Source organism: Myotis lucifugus, unplaced genomic scaffold (genome assembly GCF_000147115.1).
Source record: "Myotis lucifugus unplaced genomic scaffold, Myoluc2.0 scaffold_84, whole genome shotgun sequence".
In the NCBI taxonomy this organism is placed as follows: domain Eukaryota; kingdom Metazoa; phylum Chordata; class Mammalia; order Chiroptera; family Vespertilionidae; genus Myotis; species Myotis lucifugus.
Window position 1 is genome coordinate 4,582,311 of NW_005871132.1, and position 21,738 is coordinate 4,604,048.

General features: G+C 39.4%; 1 protein-coding gene and 2 pseudogenes across 1 annotated transcript in view; 2 read left to right on the plus strand and 1 right to left on the minus strand.

Moving 5' to 3' along the window:
• KPNA1 (karyopherin subunit alpha 1) overlaps positions 1-21,738 on the minus strand; it is a 76,915-nt gene that overhangs the window by 33,898 nt on the left and 21,279 nt on the right. Inside the window, exons 3-5 of the mRNA XM_006090956.3 lie at positions 18,632-18,739; positions 14,274-14,373; positions 8,937-9,031 (exon numbers count right to left, since the gene is read on the minus strand). Of these exons, the coding sequence (XP_006091018.1) occupies positions 8,937-9,031; positions 14,274-14,373; positions 18,632-18,739 (303 nt within the window). The remainder of the gene's footprint in view (positions 1-8,936; positions 9,032-14,273; positions 14,374-18,631; positions 18,740-21,738) is intronic.
• LOC106697581 lies at positions 1,456-2,131 on the plus strand (annotated as a pseudogene).
• On the plus strand, positions 9,868-11,674 carry LOC102439122 (annotated as a pseudogene).

Below are 21,738 nucleotides of genomic sequence, written 5' to 3' on the forward strand. Positions count from 1 at the left end.
TGATTATTTGTTGTTGGTAGCGAACAGTATTAACGGTTTCACCTGGTTTTATTTTTTATTTTATTTTTTTAAATATATTTTATTGATTTTTCACAGAGAGGAAGGGAGAGAGATAGAGAGTTAGAAACATCGATGAGAGAGAAACATCGATCAGCTGCCTCCTGCACATCTCCCACTGGGGATGTGCCTGCAACCCAGGTACATGCCCTTGACCGGAATCGAACCTGGGACCCTTCAGACCGCAGGCCGACGCTCTATCCACTGGTAGCGAACAGTATTAACGGTTTCACCTGGTTTTAGAAGCTCATAATACACCACACCTTCGGTGATCCCACCAAATGCAGAGCATTGTCTTCTTTCCGAAGCGATTTGGCCTTGCAGTCAATGTTGATGGTTGACTTGGATCAACCCATGATTTTGTGCATTTGGGATTCTCAAAATAAATCCACTTTTCATCGCCAGTCACAATTCAATGCAAAAAAGACTTTCTTTCGTGCCACCAAAGCAACATTTTACTGATGACGTTTTGGTTTTCTATTTGTCTTTCATTCAGCTGATGAGGCACCCATTTTCCTTCCTTTAAAATCTTTCCCATTGCTTGTAAACAATCAGAAACTGTTTGCTGAGCAACATTAAATCTTCCTGCAAGTTGTTTTTGAGTTTGACATGCATCTTCATCCAATAATGCTTGTAATTGTTGGCCTTCAAACTTTTTTGGTTGACCTGGACATTGTCTATCACATTGAAATCATCACTTTTAAAGCGTTTAAACCAGTGTTCACAAGTATCTTGAGATGGAGCATGTTCACCATAAGCTTCCCGAAGTATTCAGCAGCACTTTTCTTCAAAATAATGAATTAAATCTTCCCGCAATGCTTTTTTGGCACGAAATTCGACATTTATCTATTTATTTATTTATTTTTACAGAGAGGAAGGGAGAGGGAAGGAGAGTTAGAAACATCCCCTACTGGGGATGTGCCCGCAACCAAGGTACATGCCCTTGACCAGAATCGAACCTGGGACCCTTCAGTCTGCAGACCGAAGCTCTATCCACTGAGCCAAACCGGTTTTGGCGAAATTCGACATTTTTAAGTGTAAAAATATCTATGATGTTAACACCTTCAGAAAATTTGACATGAAGTTTTGAAGCTTGTTGTCAATGCAACAAAACAGCATACATATCAAATTGCATATATATCAACATATGTGTAACTCCCATCTATTGAAAAAAATCCGCATTAACCGGTACACCTAGTACAGTGGTCGGCAAACTGTGGCTCGCGAGCCACATGCGGCTCTTTGGTCCCTTGAGTGTGGCTCTTCCACAAAATACCACATGCGGGCGTGCACATACAGTGCGATTGAAACTTCGTGGCCCATGCGCAGAAGTCGGTATTTTGTGGAAGAGCCACATTCAAGGGGCCAAAGAGCCGCATGTGGCTTACGAGCCGCAGTTTGCCGACCACTGACCTAGTACCCTCAGTTCAACTCCATGTGCTGCACCAAGAATGGGCAGGTGATTGCCATTGGAGCAGAACAGCAGTCTCGGATCCAGTGCACGCGCCTGGCAGGAGATAAGGCGAACTTCTGGTGGCTTCGGCATCACCCACGAGTGCTCTCAATAAAGTTCAAAACCAGAGTGAACAGAGCAGAAATCTCCAATGCCATGGATCATTATGTTAATGGTACCATCAACGAGGATGAAGATTTGGTAAAGTGGAAGGCGCTGTTTGAAGAAGTCCCTGATTTACTGACCACGGCCAAGAAGAAGGAATGGGTGGACAAGCTTAGTGAAGTGTCCGTTAGTGAGGATGCCTTCTTTCCTTTCAGGGATAATGTGGACAGAGCTAAAAGGAGTGATGTGGCATATATTGCTGCTCTATTCGGTTCTGCTGCTGACAAGGTTGTGATTGAGGCCCTCGATGAATTGGGAATAGTCCTCACTGCCACGAGTCTGCAACTCTTTCACCACTAATCTCATAATATTTGCTTTAAGTTTGCTTATGTTGGTGAGAAATCATGTGGGCAACTTTGAAAACACTTTGGAAAAAATAAGACAATAAATCTGAATAATAATCTTGGGGAAAAAAAAAAGATGTGATGTTATGCCCTAGCCAGTTTTTCTCAGTGGATAAAGCGTCGACCTACAGACCGAAGGGTCCTGGGTTCGATCCCAGTCTAGGGCATGTACCTCGGTTGCAGGCTCCTCCCCAGCCCGAGCTCTGCCAGGGCTCATACAGGAGGGAACCAATGATGTGTTTCTCTCACATCTATATTTCTTTCCTCCTTCCCTCTCTCTCTAAAAATCAATGGAAAAATATCCTTGGGTGAGGGTTAAAAAAAAAAAAAAAGATGTGATGTTAGGTTGTTTACTTTGGATTTCTCATCTCTTGAGATAGGCCTGCAATGATAGAAACTTTCTTCTTTTTACTGCTTTCACTGCATCCCAGAAGTTTTGGTATGTTATACTGTCATTCTCATTTGTCTCTATACATCTTTTGATCTCATCTTTTACTTCCTTCTTTGACCCATTCATTTTTTAATAGTATGCTATTTAATCTCCATGTATTTGTGGGTTTCTTTTTCTTTTTTTGTTAATCCTCACTCAAGGATATTTTCCCATTCATTTTTAGGGAGAGTGGAAAAGAGAGGGAGAGACAGAAACATCGATGTCAAAGAAACACATTGATTGGTTGCCTTCTGCAAGAGCCCTGACTAGGGCCTGGGCCAGGGAGAAGCCAGCAACTAAGGCACGTGCCCTTGACCAGAATCGAACTCAGGACCCTTTGGTCCGTAGGCTGATGCTCTATCCACTGAGCCAAACTGGCTTGGGCTCCATGATTTTAAGAGAGAGTGGAAAGGAGAGGGAGAGACAAGAGAAAGAGAAACAATGGATGTGAGAGAAACACAAGGATTGGTTGCCTTTGCACACACCTCAACCAGGGCCAGCATCGAGCCTGCAACTGAGGTACACGTCCTTGAGTGGAATTGAACCAGGGACCCTTCAGTCCGCAGGCTGACTCTCTTATCCACTGATCCAAACTGGCTAGGGCTATTTGTGGGTTTCTTTACTTCCTTTTTGCAGTTGATTTCTAATTTCAAGGCATTGTGGTTAGAAAATATGTTTGGTATAATTTCAATCTTCTTGAATTTGTTGATGCTAGTTTTGTGACCCAATATATGTTCTAATCTTAAAAATGTTCCATGTGCACTGGAGAAGAATGTATAATCTGATGTTCTGGGATGACAAGTTCTATAAATGTCAATTATGTCCTTTTGATCTAGTGTTTCATGTAAAGCCGGTATTTATTTATTTTGTTTGGTTGATTTGTCTAGAGATGTCAATGGAGTGTTAAGTTCCCCAAGTATAACTGTGTTTTGATCTGTTTGTTCCTTTAATTCTGTGAGTAGCTGTTTTATATATTTCGGTGCTCCTTGGTTTCATGCATATATATTAAGAAGTGTTGCCCTGGCAAGTTTTTCTCAGTGGGTAGTGAGTCGGCCTGCAGACTGAAGGGTCCCGGATTTGATTCCCCGGTCAAGGGCACTTACCTTGGTTGCAGGTTCAATCCCTGGCCCCAGTTGAGGTGTGCACGTGAGGCAACCAATCGATGTCTCTCTCTCTCACATCGATGTTTCTTTCTCTCTCCCCCTCCACTCTCTCTAAAGATCAATGGAAAAATATCCTCAGGTGAGGATTAAAAACAATAAAAAAAGAAGTGTTATGTTTTCCTGATATAGTATCCTCCTTATCATTATAAAATGTCCATCTTTGTCTCTTATTACCTTTGTTATCTTGAAATCTATTTTGTCAGATATAAGTATGGCTACACCTGCTTTTCTGTGGAGAATTATTTGCTTGGAGAAACATTTTCCATCTTTCACTCTGAATCTACCTTTGTCTTTGCAGCATAGATGTGCCTCCTGAAGGCAGCATATAGTCGAGTTCTGTTTTTAATCAAGTCTGCTACTCTCTGCCACTTTATTGGTGAATTCAGACCATTTATATTTAGGGTAATTATTGATGTATGAGATTTCCTTATAGCCATTTTATTTTTTGTTTTTTGTTAGCTCTGTGCCTCCACTGGTTCTTTTCCTTTCTGTTTCTATCTATTCTTTTTGTTTGGTGGTACTCTATACTTCTTTCCTCTGGTTTTAAGCTATGTGTTCTGGTTTGGTTACTTTTGTGTGTGGTTACCATTAGGTTTATAAAAAAACCTGTACTTATACCGTAGCATATTTTCTTTTGAGTGCAACTGATCTTCATCTTCCTTTGGCAGTTCAGACCTTTACTTCCCTCCCCTTTTATGTTTTTGTTATTACAGATAATCCCTGTTTATGCTCTAAGTTTTCTGGTGATCTTACTTGTAGTGCTGTGACCTCATGTTCTTTGTTTCAGGTAGAATAACTCTCTTGAGTACTTCCTGAGAGAAAAACATTGATGTGATAAAATCCTTCAGCTGTGTATATCTGGGATCATCTTTATTTCCTGTTTTCCACCTTCATATGTAAAGGATAATCTTGCTGGATATATTACTCATGGCTTGTAATTTCTCTCTTCCAGATGTTTGAATATTTGGTTCCACTCTCTTCTGGCTTGTAGAGTTTCTGCTGAGAAATCTGATGAAATTCTGATAGGTTTTCCTTTATATTTAGTTCACTTCCTTCTTTTCCCTGGTTGTTTGAGAATTTTTTCTTTGTCATTATTATTTATTTATTTTTAAATAATTCTTTATTGTTGAAAGTATTACATATGCCCCTCTTTCCCCCCCAATTGGCCGCCTCCAGCCCACCTCCATACCCCCCTCCGCACCGCAGGCCTTCAGCACCTATTGTCTGTGTCCATGGGTTATGCATTCGAGATCTTTGGTTAACTACCTCCCACCCATCCCCGCCTTCCCTCTGAGATTCTTACTCTGTTCCATGCTTCCATGTCTCTGGGTTCATTCTGTTCATCAGTTTATTTTGTTACTTAGATTCCACATATGAGTGTAATCATGTGATACCTGTCCTTCTGTGACTGACTTATTTCACTTAGCATGATACTCCCCAGGTGTCTCCATGCTGTCTCAAAGGGTAAGAGGTTCTTTTTTACTGCTGCATAGTATTCCATGGTATAAATGTACCACAGATTTTTTATCCACTCATCTACTGATGAGCACTTGGGCTGTTTCCAGATCTTAGCTATTATAAATTGTGCTGCTATGCTATGAACACAGGGGTGCCTACATTCTTTCTGATTGGTGCTTCGGGTTTCTTAGGATATAGTCCTAGAAGTACGATCACTGGGTCAAATGGCAGATGCATATTTAATTTTTTGAGGAAACTCCATACTGTTTTCCATAATGGTTGCACCAGTCTGCATTCCCACCAGCAGTGTACTAGGGTTCCCTTCACATACTCACCAGCACTTGTCATTTGTTGATTTGTTGATGGTAGCCATTTCTGACAGGTGTGAGATGGTACCTCATTGTCATTTTGATTTGCATCTCTTGAATGAGTAGTGACTTCTAGCATTTTTTCATATGTCTCTTAGCCATCTGTATATCCTCTTTGGAGAAGTGTCTATTTAGGTCCTTTGCCCATTTTTTTTATTGGATTGTCTTCCTTTTGTTAAGTTGTAGGAGTTCCTTATATATTTTGAATATTAACCTTTTATGAGATATATCATTGCCAAATATCTTTTCCCAGAGTGGGCTCTCTTTTCATTTTGTTGATGATTTCTTTTTCTGTGAAGCTTTTTATTTTGATGTAGTCCCATTTGTTTATTTACTCCTTAGTTTCCTTTGTCTTAGGAGACGTATCTGTAAACATATTGCTACAAGAGATGTCTGAGGTTTTGCTGCCTATGGTTTCTTCTAGGATTTTTATGATTTCACGACTTACATTTAAGTCTTTTGTCCATTTGTTTATTCTTGTGTATAGTGTAAGTTGGTGGTCTAGTTTCATTTTTTTGGTATGTATCTGTCCAATTTTCCCAACACCATTTCTTTTTTTTTAAATTGTTTTATTGCTAAACTATTACAAAGAGTATTACATATGTCTCCTTTTTTTCCCCGCCCTTGACAATCCCCTGGCCTCCCCTACCCCCCAGTGTCTTATGTCCATTGGTTATGCTTATATGCATGCATACAAGTCCTTTGGTTGATCTCTAACCCCCAACACCATTTCTTGAAGAGACTCTCTTGACTCCATTGTATGCTCTTGCCTCTTTTGTCAAATATTAATTGAGCATAATGGCTTGGGTCAATTTCTAGGTTCTCTGATCTGTTCCATTGATCTATACGCCTGTTCTTGTGCCAGTAAAAGGCTGTTTTGATTACGGTGGCTTTGTAGTATAAATTGAAATCTGGTATTGTGACTCCTCCAACTTTGTTTTTCTTTCTCTAAATTGCTGCAGCTATTCAGGGTCTTTTTTGATTCCATATAAATATTTGGAGTATCTGTTCTAGCTCTGTGAAATATTTCATTGGTATTTTAATAGGGATTGCATTGAGTCTGTAGATTGCCTTGGGTAGTATGGACATTTTAATGATGTCTCATTGATTTTTAATAACTTGAATACCAAGTGCTTTGGAGAGAGCCTCTTTGGACTGAGGTAACTAAGTGTTCTGTTTGCTACTTGGATTTGAGATCTAGTTCTTCCCCATAGGTTTGGGAAGTTCTCATCCACTATTTGTTTAAATAGACTTTCCATTCCATGCTCCCTCTCCTTCTCCGGAATGCGGGAGTTCGACCAGGAGTTCAACTGCTCGTTATGACATATGCTGACCAACAGGGGGTGGCGCGGAACATGGTGGGCGACCAGAGGCGGCAGCGGGGTGCTGAGGGAGCATGGGAAGGAGGAGGCGGGAAGGCGGGGAACCTGATCGGCCCTGATCGCCGGGCAGACCTAAGGACCCTACCCGTGCACAAATTTCGTGTGCCAGGCCTCTAGTAATTCTAATATTGCTTTTTCTGATGGAGTCAGAGCTTTCATTTTTCTTTATGCTCAGATCTCTCTCTTCTCCCCTCTTCGTCATTTCTAGATTCCTATCTTCGATATCACTAATTCTTTACTCCATCTGGTTGGCTCTGTTTTCTATGCTCTGTAGTTAACTCTTTTTTTATTTTTTATCCTCATTTGAAGATATTTTTCCATTAATTTTCAGAGAGAGTGGAAGGAGAGACAAAGTTAGATATAGAAAAACATCTATGTGAGGGAGACACTGGTTGCCTCCTGCATGTGCCCCAACTGGGGCCAGGATTGTGCCTGCAACCAAGCTATTTGCCCTTTACTGGAATCAAACCTGGGACTCTTCAGTCAGCGGGCTGACATTCTATCCACTGAGCCAAACCAGATGGGGCAGTAGTTCACTCTTAATCTCCTTAACAGCATGCTTCATTTCCAGGATTTCTGATTGGTTCTTTTTTTAAAGTTCCAATCTCTTGGGTAAAGTACTTGTTTTATTCATTCATTATTTTCTGAGTGCACTGAATTGCCTGTCTGTATTTTCTTGCATCTTGTTGAGTATTTTCAGAACTGCAATCTTGAAATCTCTTGTCATTTATATCACATACTGAGGCCCGGTGCACGAAAGGTGTGTCCCTCAGCCCAGCCTGCACCCTCTCCAATCCAGGACCCTTGGGGGATGTCCAACTGCCAGTTTAGGCCCAATCCCGCAACAGGTAGTCAGACATCCTCTCGCAATCCGGGACCGCTGGCTCCTAACCACTCACCTGCCCACCTGCCTGATCACCCCTAACCACCTCTGCCTGCCTGTCCGATCGCCCCTAAATGCTCCCCTGCCAGCCTGTCCGATCGCCCCTAAATGCTCCCCTGCCAGCCTGATCGCCCCTAACTGCTCCCCTGCCAGCCTGATCGCCCCTAACTGTCTTTGCCTCGGCCCCAGCACCTGTGACCCAGGCTTCCCTCCTCCAGCGGGCCACAGGCACCCAGGGACCTGGGCTTCCCTGCATGGCAGAACCCTCTCAGGCATCTGTTGATTCAGACACTATTCATTCCTTTGCTGCTAGGCCTGCTGGGTTGGCTCCCCACCCCCCAAAGCTCTCTGTTCCTCCAGCTGAAGGAAGAGCCTGCTACCACAGGCTTTCTCCCTTCTCCTGGCCAGCCGAACCGTGAGCTCCCCGGTGCAAGGCTGTCTAAGGGCCATCTGCGCTTTCCTCCCTTCTTGTCTCCCATTTATTCCCAGTTGTTAACATTTAGATGTTTCAATGTGCAGGTCTCTCCAGCATGTGTCTGTGTTGAGCAGGGATTTCTTTGTTGAATTATAGTTGGTCAACTTGCTGAAATTTCAAGGGAAGAGGACAAGAGGCTCTCTCATGCCGCCATTGCTTTGATGTCACTCACAAAATACTATTTTAAATTTTCTAAATTAACTCCTAGGATGTGTCAGTTGACAGTAGTTCTTTTTACTGTGAAAATTATCCAACCCAGAATTTGTAGAATTTCCTCTTAGAATTCTTAGATAACACAGTATTGATAGACTAAATTAACACAGCAGAAAGCACATAGATTCCTGACAAGGCTATCTCCTTGTCAGTTCTTTGGAAGTAGGGGGGAGGACTAATTAGGACCAGATTTGGGGATTAGTGAGAAAGCTAACAAGTATAATCTAAAAATCCTACAAAACCAAATTTTACGTAGCCCACACTTAGATCCTATAATGGCTCCTCTATGGCAAACAATTTCCTATTGGATAAGTATTATCCACAATCATAAAATAATTTTTTACATGACAAAAAAAAAAAAAAATGACAAAAATTCTAAAGAGTAAAACCAAGGGCCTGGATGTTAAAAAACTATCAAAGAAACTTGCAATGTGGTTGTTGGAAACTTCATTATAAAAAACCAACCCTTCATATAGATTAAAATAAGTAACAAAATGTAAATTTGCAAAGAGAAGATATGAGGCAAGAAACGTAAAGGCTCGTACCTGCAGTGTACAATTCTCTTTTCGTTTGAGGAACTCCACAAACCTGGCCACTACTCCTGGTGTGCTGATGACTTCATCAATAGGAGGATTAGGTTCTGTCTCCCCATAAAATAAAAGGAAAGAAGAAAAATAATTCTTTGATTTCAATGCAAAGACTTTATAGGTCAAAATTACTTCATAATATCCCTCCCTCCATTTTAGCGTCTCTTTCATGCTGGAAATCTCAAAAAGAAAAACAATGTAAAATTGACTTTGGTCACTTTGAGACTACAGCAGCTTGAAAGATTTCACAATAAAGTAAGCCTTAACATGAAAATGATAGGCAGAATTTTTAAAAATTAAAATTACTACCTCTAGTATTTTAGAAAATAGAGGGAAAACCATTCAAAGATAACCACTATTATTATTTTGGTATCTTTCCTTCTAGTCCTTTTTCTGTGTATGGGTTTATTATTCGTCTTTTTCATTTAACACTAGAGGCCCAGTGTAAGAAATTCGTGCATGGGTAGGGTCCCTAGGCCTGGCTGGCAATCAGGGCCAATTGGGGCCTCCCTTCACAGGCTGCTAGCTGGGGCCTTCATTCATTCCACACCGCCCCCGGTGGTTAGCACACTTCATAGTGAGCGATTGAACTCCCATTCTCCCAGTTGGACTCCTGAGGGGACACTTTGCATATTAGCCTTTTAGATAGATAATAGATAGATAGATAGATAGATAGATGATAGATAGATAGATAGATAGATAGATAGATAGATAGATAGATAGATAGATAAGCTGTCTTAAGAAACTGGATCAGGGGAGCATTTGAGATCTTGCTTCCTGGCACATGTCATCAGTTTGAAAATGGAAAGAAATGGGATTAGGACATTCTGAGCATGCTTGCAGGACTTAATTTTGCAGCTGTTAAGTTGTTAAACAGAGGATTTCCGGTGGCTCTGCGCGGAGGGATCCCGGGCCACCATGGTCTCGGACGAAGATGAATTGAATCTTCTAGTTATTATAGTTGATACCAACCCAATCTGGTGGGGGAAGCAAGCATTAAAGGAATCCCAGTTCACGTTGTCGAAATGCATAGACGCAGTGATGGTGCTGGGAAATTCTCACTTATTCATGAACCGGTCCAACAGGCTCGCGGTGATAGCGAGTCACATTCAGGAAAGCCGATTCCTGTACCCTGGGAAGAACGGGCGACTCGGAGACTTCTTCGGGGACCCTGGCAACCCTGCTTCTGAATATAACCCCTCGGAGAGCAAAGACGGGAAGTACGAGTTGTTGACAGCAGCAAATGAAGTCATTGTGGAGGAGATCAAGGATCTGATGACCAAGAGTGACATAAAGGGGGAGCACACAGAGACTCTGCTGGCAGGGTCCCTCGCCAAAGCTCTGTGCTACATCCACAGGATGAACAAGGAGGTTAAAGACAACCAGGAGATGAAGTCCAGGATACTGGTGATCAAGGCCGCGGAAGACAGCGCCCTGCAGTACATGAACTTCATGAACGTCATCTTCGCGGCGCAGAAGCAGAATATTTTGATCGATGCGTGTGTTTTAGACTCCGATTCAGGACTCCTCCAACAGGCTTGTGACATCACAGGGGGCCTGTACTTGAAGGTGCCACAGATGCCCTCCCTCCTGCAGTACCTGCTGTGGGTCTTTCTTCCTGATCAGGACCAGAGATCTCAGTTAACCCTCCCTCCCCCCATTCACGTGGACTACCGGGCCGCCTGCTTCTGCCACCGCAACCTCATCGAGATCGGCTACGTCTGTTCTGTGTGCTTGTCGATATTCTGCAACTTCAGCCCCATCTGCACCACCTGCGAGACGGCCTTTAAGATTTCTCTGCCTCCCGTGCTGAAGGCCAAGAAAAAGAAACTGAAAGTGTCTGCGTGAGGGTCGAGCTTTCCCACCCCCAGAGCTGCCGTAGAAACGGGGGCGGGAGGGGAGTCTTTGTAAGGAGACTCCGAAAAATACAGATATGTGTAAGCATTCCTAATGCGGTTCCTTACAGGATGCAGCCCTAAAAGATCACCTCACCCTGTGGGGACTGCTGTATGTGGGGAGCCCTTCTCTGCAGTATCCATCCCTAGAATGCTTCCAGAGGGTTCTGTCCAGACGGGGAAAAGTGCACATTTGTGACTTTTTAAACTGTCTCACGGGTCACACCAGCCTGTCCTGACTGGGCGTAGGCTTTAGAGCTTCTTACTGTCAAGCGTTACAGGAGGAATTGGAACAGTTTCAGAAAAAGTGAGTGAGGGCCTAGTCAACATGCACCGTCTTACATACTGGGATCCACTTTCAGATCCTTGTTGTCTGCGTGGAGCTTCAGCCTCAGATACTTGCAGGTACTCAGTCCTTTGTGTGACGTCGGCACATGTTTGGACAGCGATACCCAAATAATAATAACAGTTTGTCTTGGAATCACTGCGAAATTGCTTTACATGAGTCAGGCGAGTGATGCAGGAGTCTGGTGGCAACTTCTTCAAAAGCAGTTGTGTGAAGAGGTCATTTGTGAACGCTGATGTCTGGCTTGTGAGGGGTACTACAGGTTTGGGGGGGATGGATTCTGTATAGTGTCACCCCCAGACTGAATCCTTTCTTTTTAACCAAGGAAAAGAAATAAAAGTATTAACACTGGCTAACTGGTCTCTAGAAGCTTTGGACTTAATACTGAAAATTTCTGTCAGTTCAAACGAAAAAATATTTGTAATTTCAGCAATAAAAATCGTATTTTTTCCGTATGACCTTGAAGTTATTAAGTCCTTTTAAATTCCAGCATAGTGTGGGAAGGGTTTTCGGGAACAGTGGCTGATTTGGTTTGTTTTTAAAAGTATGTTGCCAAGGGGGACATCTGTAATATTTCAACAACAAAAAAGCATGTTGACAAATTGTATATCCAATCTTGTACACAAATAAGATTTAAATTTTTATACTATCTCGGAAGCTCAATCTCATTTAAATAACTTGTGGTGTTTGGTTAGATTATTTCAAGTGGGTTTTGTATTTTGGACTTATGATTTTATTAACTACACAAAGATTTTTGTGATAACTTTACAAGTATTTGTTAATTCTTGAGTTTGAGAATCTCTTTAAAAATAATATTTAATATTCATAGCCTCATTAAGTGTAATGGAAATCCCTATTTTAAGTCTAGGAAAGAAAGCATTGTATATCTAAAAGGATAATTTCAAGTAGTTTTGATAAGATTAATTTTCACTGGAAATGTTTTTATATACTGTTTTAGTTCTGTTTTATTTTTAACGGTTGTGTTTATGGTTTATTTTATATAAATTTTTATAATAAAATAATTTAAACTTTAAAAAAAAAAAAAAAAAAAAAAGTTGTTAAACAGAAATCAGAGCAAGAATGCACCAAGGATGATTGCCAAATTAATCTCATTTTCATTTATAACAACAGAGTAGCTTATAAATGAAGTCAGTAGAAACTGTTGGATGAATAAATAGGTAATGTCCTAAACAATCAGCATAATAATTTCAGCAAGAGATTTGACAAAATTTTTTATGAGATTTATGTAGCAATGCAAGAAAAATGGCAGCTGGACTACAGTACTACTACGAATTCTTAGCCAAGTCAATGGCTTTACTGAAAGAGGTAACTAATAGTTCAATGATAATTTGGAGAGAGCTCTAATGGCATGTTTTTTGCCTGGTTTGACATTTTTTTACCAAGCATTCAGATAAACACAACAAATAAATTTGATATTATAATAACGACTAAGTAGTTAGTATGCTAGATTACAAAAACAACATATAGAAAGAACATTAAGCCAAAGTTGGCAATATAAGCAACAGGGGTAAAGCAAAACTCAGCAACTGAGTTTTTTAAAAAATTAAAACAACAATCTACATGACTTCACAGACAACACTTTAAAACAATTCACAAAGAAAAGTACAAGGGAGTTTAGAATGCTGCAAATACAATGAAACATTACTGTGCCATGACTACTGAAATAATTGATAACATCTTAGAATACATTATTATAATGTATAGTCTGAGGAAGTCAATCTCTCACCATTGAGAATACTAACACATCAGCAGTACTGTATTTCAGTTATCACATTCTAAGAGAGGAGGCTAGCAAACTACAATACATGCAGGAAAGTAATAGAATGGTGAAAGCCTTAAAAAGCCATATTATGTGAGAAACCCATTAGGTTCAGCTTGCTGAAAAGAAATGACATTTTTAGAGGGGAGGAGAAGATGTACATGATAATGGCCTTCAAATATTTAATAAGTTGTCATGCAAAAAAACATTTTTTTGTTATGGTAATATATTTTTATTCCAGTTAACCTCAAGGAGTATGTCAACTTCTCATTAATAATTCTAAACAACCATAACTTACGACTGGGAGCCAAATATGATTCTGAGTTACAGAGTTCTTTTTACTTGTCCAGATGACAAAAAGTATTATATTCCATTCTACCCTAATTATTCAAAAGGTAGTTAACCTGTCCACCAATAAATCCATACTTAATATCAGTGATAAACTGCTAACATTAAAACCAAAAACCATTGCTCTTTCAGTGATATTTTTGAAGTTTTTCTTAAAAAAGAGTGGAGTTTCTCAATATGAATTAACATAAAATATTGACTACTGTTCTTACCAATTTAAGGTCTTTTATAAGATAGCTCAGAAATAAAAATAATGCTGCTTTCTGGTCCTGATAAGATCACACAAATAAATAAGGAAATCCAAAAGTTAGCTATGGATCATAGTTATACATATTTCTGTATGCATCCTTTTATTCTGTTGATAGACAAACTCCAAAGCAAGTCAATAGGTTATGGGAAAGTAATATTTTGTAAATAAACATTATACGTAACACTAGTGGCCTGGTGCATGGGATTCGTGCACTGGTGGGGGGGCGTGGCCTGCAGGGATCAGCCTGCTGTGGGAGCGCTGTGGACCCACCTGCTGAGCAGCTGCTCCCGCTGTGGGAGCGCACTGACCACCAGGGGGCAGCTCCTGCATTGATTGCCCCCTGGTGGTCAGTGCACATCATACCGACTGGTCGAGCAGTTGTTCTGGTTGTTCCGCCGTTCGGTTGCTGGGTTTTTATTATATAGGATATTCAGAACTCACTTTTTTTTTTTTTTAATATATTTTATTGATTTTTTACAGAGAGGAAAGGAGAGAGATAGAGAGCCAGAAACATCGATGAGAGAGAAACATCGACTAGCTGCCTCCTGCATATCTCCCACTGGAGATGTGCCCGCAACCCAGGTACATGCCCTTGACCGGAATCGAACCTGGGACCTTTCAGTCCGCAGGCCGACGCTCTATCCACTGAGCCAAACGGGTTTCAGCCAGAACTCACCTTTTGAAAGCAGTTTTCTGAACTTCTGCGTTGCTGAAAGTTGCTGCTCTGGGCTATTGGAAAATATCATTTCAATCATGTCAGAAGTAATAACACCACCCTAGGATCACAAACAAAAAACAAACATAAGGAAATTTTAACTTTAATTCAAAGATAAACAGAGATAGTATACATTGCAGCCATGTTATTAAGTTAATCATATTTATCTAGAAGTTACACAAAGGGAGGGCAATCTTTACATGTAGAAATGAGATGATTAATAATGTGATGAAACCAATCTCTATCATTAAAAAGCTCACAACAGTGAGAAAGTAGTAATCTGAGTAAATACTAAGACAAGATGTTTTTTATTCTTCCTCTCATTGCTCATCAAAGAGTTAGCTATTCCTTGTAACTCAGATTAAATGTTAAATTCTAAAAGAAGGCTTTGCATGACCTCCAAATCTAAAGGATCCACTCCATCTCTATCCTATCCCTCTATATTAATCCTGGGTACAATCCTTTTCACTATCAGATATATATTTTTCTTAGTTATTTGTTTACTGCCCAGGTTTCCTTAGTATACTGTAAGCTCCTTGAAAGCCAAAAAGACCCTGCCTATCTTACCACTCTATCACTGATAGCTGGCATACAGTACATGCTCAACAAATATTTATTGAATAAGTAGAATTGTACAATATAAAACACAGATTCTAGCCACTGCTAAATTCAACAGCTGACTCTTAAATTTATTTAAATTTTCTATTTTCTTGCTTTATTAAAATTTTTCAGCTTCTAACTATTTTCTTGCTTTATTAGACTTTTTCCACATTCCACTATAACTGATCCCCAGTATTAGTAGTTAACTCTCTTCTCAGAATCATTTGTCAATGAAGTAAAAGTTCTTATCATTTCATGAAGGGTTAGAGTCAACGAGATGAACTCTGAAGAAAACTGCACTGAGTTAAAAACACTAGACGGTTGGTAAGCAATATCTAACACTTAAAAATCTCCATGGGGCGAATGAAGCATTCTGCTTTTAAGACTCAGAAAAGTGCCCGGCAGGTGTGGCTCAATGGTTGAGCATTGACGTATGAACCAGGAGGTCATGATTTGATTCCCAGTAAGGGCACATGCCTGGGTTTCAGGTTCAATCTCCAGTAGGAAGGCATGTAGCAGGCAGCTGATCAATGATTCTCTCTCATCACTGATGTTTCTCTCTCTCTCCCTTTCCCTTCTCTGAAATCAATAAAAATATATTTTAAAAAGGGTTTTAAGAGTCAGAAAAGTAACTGTACTTTGAAACTTACAAGACTGATTCCTGAATAAACAAAGGGTACTTATATATAACTAGAGGCCCGGTGCACAAAAATTTGTGCACTCAGGGGGGGGTGTCCCTCAGCCCGGCCTGTGCCCTCTTGCAGTCTGGGACACCTCAGGGGATGACCACCTGCTGGCTTAGGCCCGCTCCCTGGGGAGACTGGGCCTAAGATGGCAATCAGACATCCCTCTGGCAGCCCGGCAGCCCTAGGGGGATGTCCACTTGCCAGCAGGGAGCAGGCCTAAACTGCAGTCGGACATCCTTAGCGCTGCTGAGGAGGCAGGAGAGGCTCCCACCACCACCACTGTACTGGCAGCCATCAGCCTGGCTTGTGGCTGAACAGAGCTCCTCCCATGTGAGAGCGCCCTGACCACCAGGGGGCAGCTCCTGCATTGAGCGTCTGCCCACTGGTGGTCAGTGTGTGTCATAGTGACCAGTCATTCTCAGTCCTTCTGCTGTTAGGGTCAGTTTGCATATTACCCTTTTACTATATAGGATAGAGGCCTGGTGCACAAGTGGGGGCCGGCTGGTTTGCCCTGAAGGGTGTCCCGAATCAGGGTGGGGGTCCCGCTTGGGTGCCTGGCCAGCCTGGATGAGGGGATAATGGCTGTTTGCAGCTGGTCGCACCCCCTTCAGGGTGGGGGTCCCCACTGGGGTGCCTGGCCAGTCTGGGTGAGGGGCTGAGGGCTGTTTTCAGGCTGGCGGGTGACTGAAGCTCCCAACCTCTCCTTTTTTTTCTTTTTTTTAATTCTGGGATTTATTTACCTTCTATGTCTGTCACTGGAGCTGAGAGCCGGCTTTAGCTCTGAGGCTTGGCTCCAGCTCTGAGACCTCGGCTGCTGAAAGCAGGTATCTGGGTTTGTTTGGCTTCTATAATTGAAACACTGTTGCAGCTCCAGCTCTGATGGCTGAAAGCAGGTTTCTGGGGTTTGTTTAGCTTCTATAATTGCAACATTGTTTCTTAGAGTGCAAGCTCAGAGCCCAGCAGCGGCAGGCAGGGAACCTTGGCTTCCTCCATCACTGGAGCAAGCAAGCCTCCTGTTCGCTTCAACTGCCTGGCTGCCGGCCGCCATCTTGGTTGACAGTTAATTTGCATATCTTGCTGATTAGCCAATGGGAAGGGTAGCGAAGTTATGGTTAATTACCATGTTTCTCTATTATTAGACAGGATTCTATTATGAATTTATATATCTGTATCTATATATCTTTTTCTTCCCTCTCGAAACCCCTTATCAAATAACAAAATGTACTGATTTTCCATTTAGTATTTAAGTATTATTAATTTTACACCATAGTATTTAAGTTACAGGATATCAGGATGAGACGTGAATAACACTCAGGAACTTTGCATCCTATTCTAGGAAAAAGGTTAGTGCATTTTAAGTTACATGCAGGTTAGTTATGTCATGTTATGTGAAGGTCTGACTTTGTTCTTGTCTTTATCTGAGACTCAGTATGGTTTAAGGAGTTGTATATAGATGTCAAACTGACAGAGTGAACTAGGAGGGTTAATTTTATGTGTCAACTAATTAGGTTATGGTATCCAGCTATTTGGACAGACATCAATCTAGATGTTGCTGTATAAATATTTTTTAGATGTGATTTAACATTTTAAATCAGTACACTTGAAGAAAGTAGATTATCCTTCAAAATGTGAGTGGGCCTCATTCAATCAGTTGAGCAAAAACTGAGATGTCCTAAAGAAGGAATTCAGCCTTAAAACTACAACTCTTAACCGAATTTCCAGCCTACAGACTTGCCGTATGGATTTTGGACTTACCAGCTCTAACAGCAGCATGAACCAATTCCTTAAAATCAATTAATCAATCAAGAAATCATTACCTCTCTCTCTCTCCTACAGGTTCTGTTTCATCTGCAGAACGCTAATACAGTCCACAAAATACTTCACATTCATTTAACATCCACTTAAAAAACAGAGAACAGCTTGACTTTCTGAAGGGCCTAGAAGAATTCACCAGAAAATGACAGTATTGTCTACAATGTCTATATCAACTCCAAAGAGATTTTAAATTGCTCTAATTCCAAAGAAAATCGGTCCATAAAAACTAGAGATATATGAAGTGGAAAAAAGGAAAAATCTATAATACTGTGTATAATATGCCACCATTAAAAAAAACGGTGGGAGTAACTTATTTTCTCAAAAGAAGAATCTAGTAACAGTGGCTGTCACTAAGACAATGGGTGACTAAGGTAAAAGAAAAGAGATTTTTCTTCTTTTTGAAAACCAGATATATATATGTTCTAATAAAACAGTATTAAATTTATCATAATAAACTGGAAATGTAGACAGGTGTGATCCATATAAAGCATAATTTTTATCTGTTTTGGTAACCTCAAGACAGTTATAAAATAGGTTATAATAAAAATTCCACTCACTCATTTATGGATAATAAAGACCATTATAAACTTATGAACAAAAATAGATACAGAGGCAGAGCAGCCTCGAACAGACTGTCAAACTATACCAGAAGGCTGGGAGGGTTGGGGGCGGGGGGGTCTTAAGAGAGCAACGAAGGGCTTGTATGCATACATATAAGCATAACCAATGGACATAAGACACTGGGGGGTAGGGGAGGCGGGGAGGCTAGGGGATTGTCAAGGGCGGGGGGAAAAAAGGAGACATATGTAATACTCTTTGTAATACTTTAAGCAATAAAACAATTAAAAAAAATTCCAATAGTTGTGATATGGAACCAATTTTTAAAATCATATAAACATATCCAATTTTGTAACTGAAATGAATAACAAATTGGGATTTCCATTAACATATCCTTTATATTAAACTTTTAAGGAATAATTTTATTATAATTATCTTTGTACATTTTAATAGCTGGATTAATCTTCATAATTTAGTTAATCCTGTTTATCTGCATGTTAGTTAAAATATAATAAATATTTAGTAAATCATGAGATTAAGTATATGGCTTCTTTTTAAAAATCAAATTTCAAGTAACCTTTTTTAAAAACAAAAATATCTTAAACCTCATATTTTCATCAGAGAAACACTAAAAAGAGTTTCTTTTATTATCTTACTTACTGGTGCCATTTCCATATTATTAATCTGAGCTTCATGGAAGCCTCCATCTGACATAACTTCCTCTTCTGTTTCTTCTTCTGCTGTAGCAACATTTCTTCGCTTGAATAACTGAAAAATAAAAGATGTTACTAAAGTAATTTTAACACAAGGGAGTTCAACAGCCAAACACTAGTCACCCTACTTAAAAGGTAATAAGGATGGGGATTTTGAAAATTATTTTAAAAATTCGAAAGTCTGTGCCACCTTCAACCTTTCCTGATGGACTATTTCAGAACTCTCCAGTCTTATAATATACTGCAAGTAACTATCACTTGATGAGTAAAACTTACTGAAAGGTCTCACACTGCATGACCTATAAAAAAGGTAAGGTTGGAAAATGGAGCTGGGGTATGCTTGGCCATTTCCTGAGAGATCAACGCAAAACTCCAAAAACCTGCAGAAAGTATTCATTGACTCTTTAGCTTAATATTGATCATTGCAGGTGTGTGAGGAAAAGATCCAAAGTTGGAAAATGAACCACTTTCAAGGAGCATGCAGAACAATTTCAGGGGTCACAGAGATCAAGAGATAGTTTATGCTTTGACCGGCTGGAATAGAAAAAAACTCCTAATATATGGGGCATTAGGTAGAAGACTCAGAACAGTATTGATTTAGTTGTGATGCTAAATTAGCCCTAAATTAAAGGCTGTTCTGGTCCAGTCTGATGAAACTTTTTTGCAAACTGCTTCCAAGTTGATTAACTACATCCAATGACAATGTCACAATTATATACATTATGGGGAACAAAATTATACTTATTAAAAAGTATATTAAAAACTCCAACACCAAATGAGATCAAATTCACAATGCTTGGCATTCAATTAATAACTACCAAGCATGCAAAAGAAGTAGGAGACTACCAATGAGGAAGAGAAAAATCAATCAAATGAATCAAAATCACCTAGAAATGATGAAGATGGCAAACTGGACCAAGACATTAAAATAGTTTTTATGAATATATCCACAATATTCAAAAAGTAGAGTAAAATATAAACATGAGAAGGAGAGAATGGAAAACACACACACAAAAGGCAAATCAAATACCTAGAGATGAAAAATTTTTCAGATGAAAAGTATGCTGGGTGGATTTACAGATTAGATATCATAGAAAAAAGATTAGTGGATTTATGGACATTGCAATAGAAGCAATCCAAAATAAAAGAGAAAAAGGCTGAGAAAATATGTACAAAACATAAAAATATTCCTGTGGGACAAGGAATATATTTAAACAGACTTCATTAAAATAGATATATAGATGGCATATAAGCCCGTGAAAGATATTCAACTTTAGTAATTAGAAAAATGCAAATTAAAATCATAATGAGATACTATTACACACACCTTAGAATAGTTAAAATGAAAATGACTGACCATACCAAATGTTGACAAGGAAATGAAACTCCATACGTTACTGACGGGTAGGTCAAATAGTACAACCCATTTTGGCCATCAGTTGACAGCTTCTTAACTATACAACGACTAAACAATCCAGCCATTTTGCTCCTAGATATTTATCCCAGAAAAAGGAAAATATGTATCTATAAGAGCTAGCTATAAATGTTCACAGCAGCTTTATTTGCAATCACCAAAACCCAGAAACGCTCCAAATTACCATCAACAAGTGAATGGATAAACCAACTGTGGTTTATCCATGCAACAGAATACTAAACAATATAACAAAATGAACTACTGATACATACATAGCATAAGTAAACCTCAAAATTATTAAGCTGACTAAAAGAAGGCAGACAAAAATATAAATACATATTTTATGATTCCATTTATGTAAACTAATCAGTGGTGACAGACACAGATTATAAATTGCTTGGAGATAGGAAAGGGTTGAGGAAAGGGTACTACAAAGGTGTAGCAGAAAGTTTTGAAAGAGATAAATAGGTTATCTTTTCTTTTTTAAATATGTTTTTTATTAATTTTTAGAGAGAGGAAGGGAGAGGGATAGAGAGATAAAAACATTGATTGGCTGCCTCCTGCACACCCCCTACTGGTGATTGAGCCCACAACCTGGACATGTTCCCTGACCTGGAATAGAACCAGCAATCTCTTGGTTCATGGGTTGATACTCAAATACTGAGCCACACCAGCCAGGCAATAGGTTCACAGAATATATCAAAACATCAAACTATACACTTTATTATATATCAACTATAAAGACAAAAAGTTTTTTTTAAAGACAGCATAGAGTTATAGCTGAAATAAATTGAAATATTATGTTAAACACCTTAAGTTCCTAATAACATTAAAAACACTCATTCTACTGGTCCCTTTGGAAGATGCTAAGGAACCAAATTTCCATTTTGAAAACAAAGGAGAGAATCAAGTGTTTCTCTTTCTTATATGATTAATAATTAAGGTAAACAAACAAACAAACAAAAAACAACAAAAAATTTGAGGAAAAGCTCTTCTTTAGAGTGATCTACCAGCTAATAAAAGCAGAAGGAATGATAGAATGGTCATTTAATGATCAAGTAATGGATCTAGGTAATGACCATCAAAGGTTGCTAAAATCTGAAGTGAAAAACTCATGGATATTTAGTAGATGCTTTGATATTAAGGAACTTAACTTTTTAAGGTATGATAATACTACTCTGGTTTAAGTTTGAAAGTCTTTATCTTTTAGAGATACTCTGAAATATATAAGTGAAATTATTTGCTAATGGGATTTGTATCCAAGTAATCCAGGGTATTATTTTACTTCTGTCTAAGGATATCCTTTAACATTGCTTGTAGTGCACATCTGGTGGTGATGAATTCTTTCAGTTCTTTGTATGCGTGAGCACATCTTTTACTTCACCACTGTTTTGAAAAATATTTTTGCCAGGTACAAAATTCAAAATAAAGATTCTTTCTTTGAGTACTGTAGAGTTGTTTTTCCAGTGTCTTCTGGCTTGTACTAGATGTTGCCATTGAGAAATTTGACATCACCTTTATCTTTGTTCCTCTGTATGTAACATGTCTGTTTTCTCTGGGTGTTTTTTTTTTTTTTAATATTTTTATTGATTTCAGAGGAAGGGAAAGGGGGAGAGAGAGATTGAAACATCAATAATGAG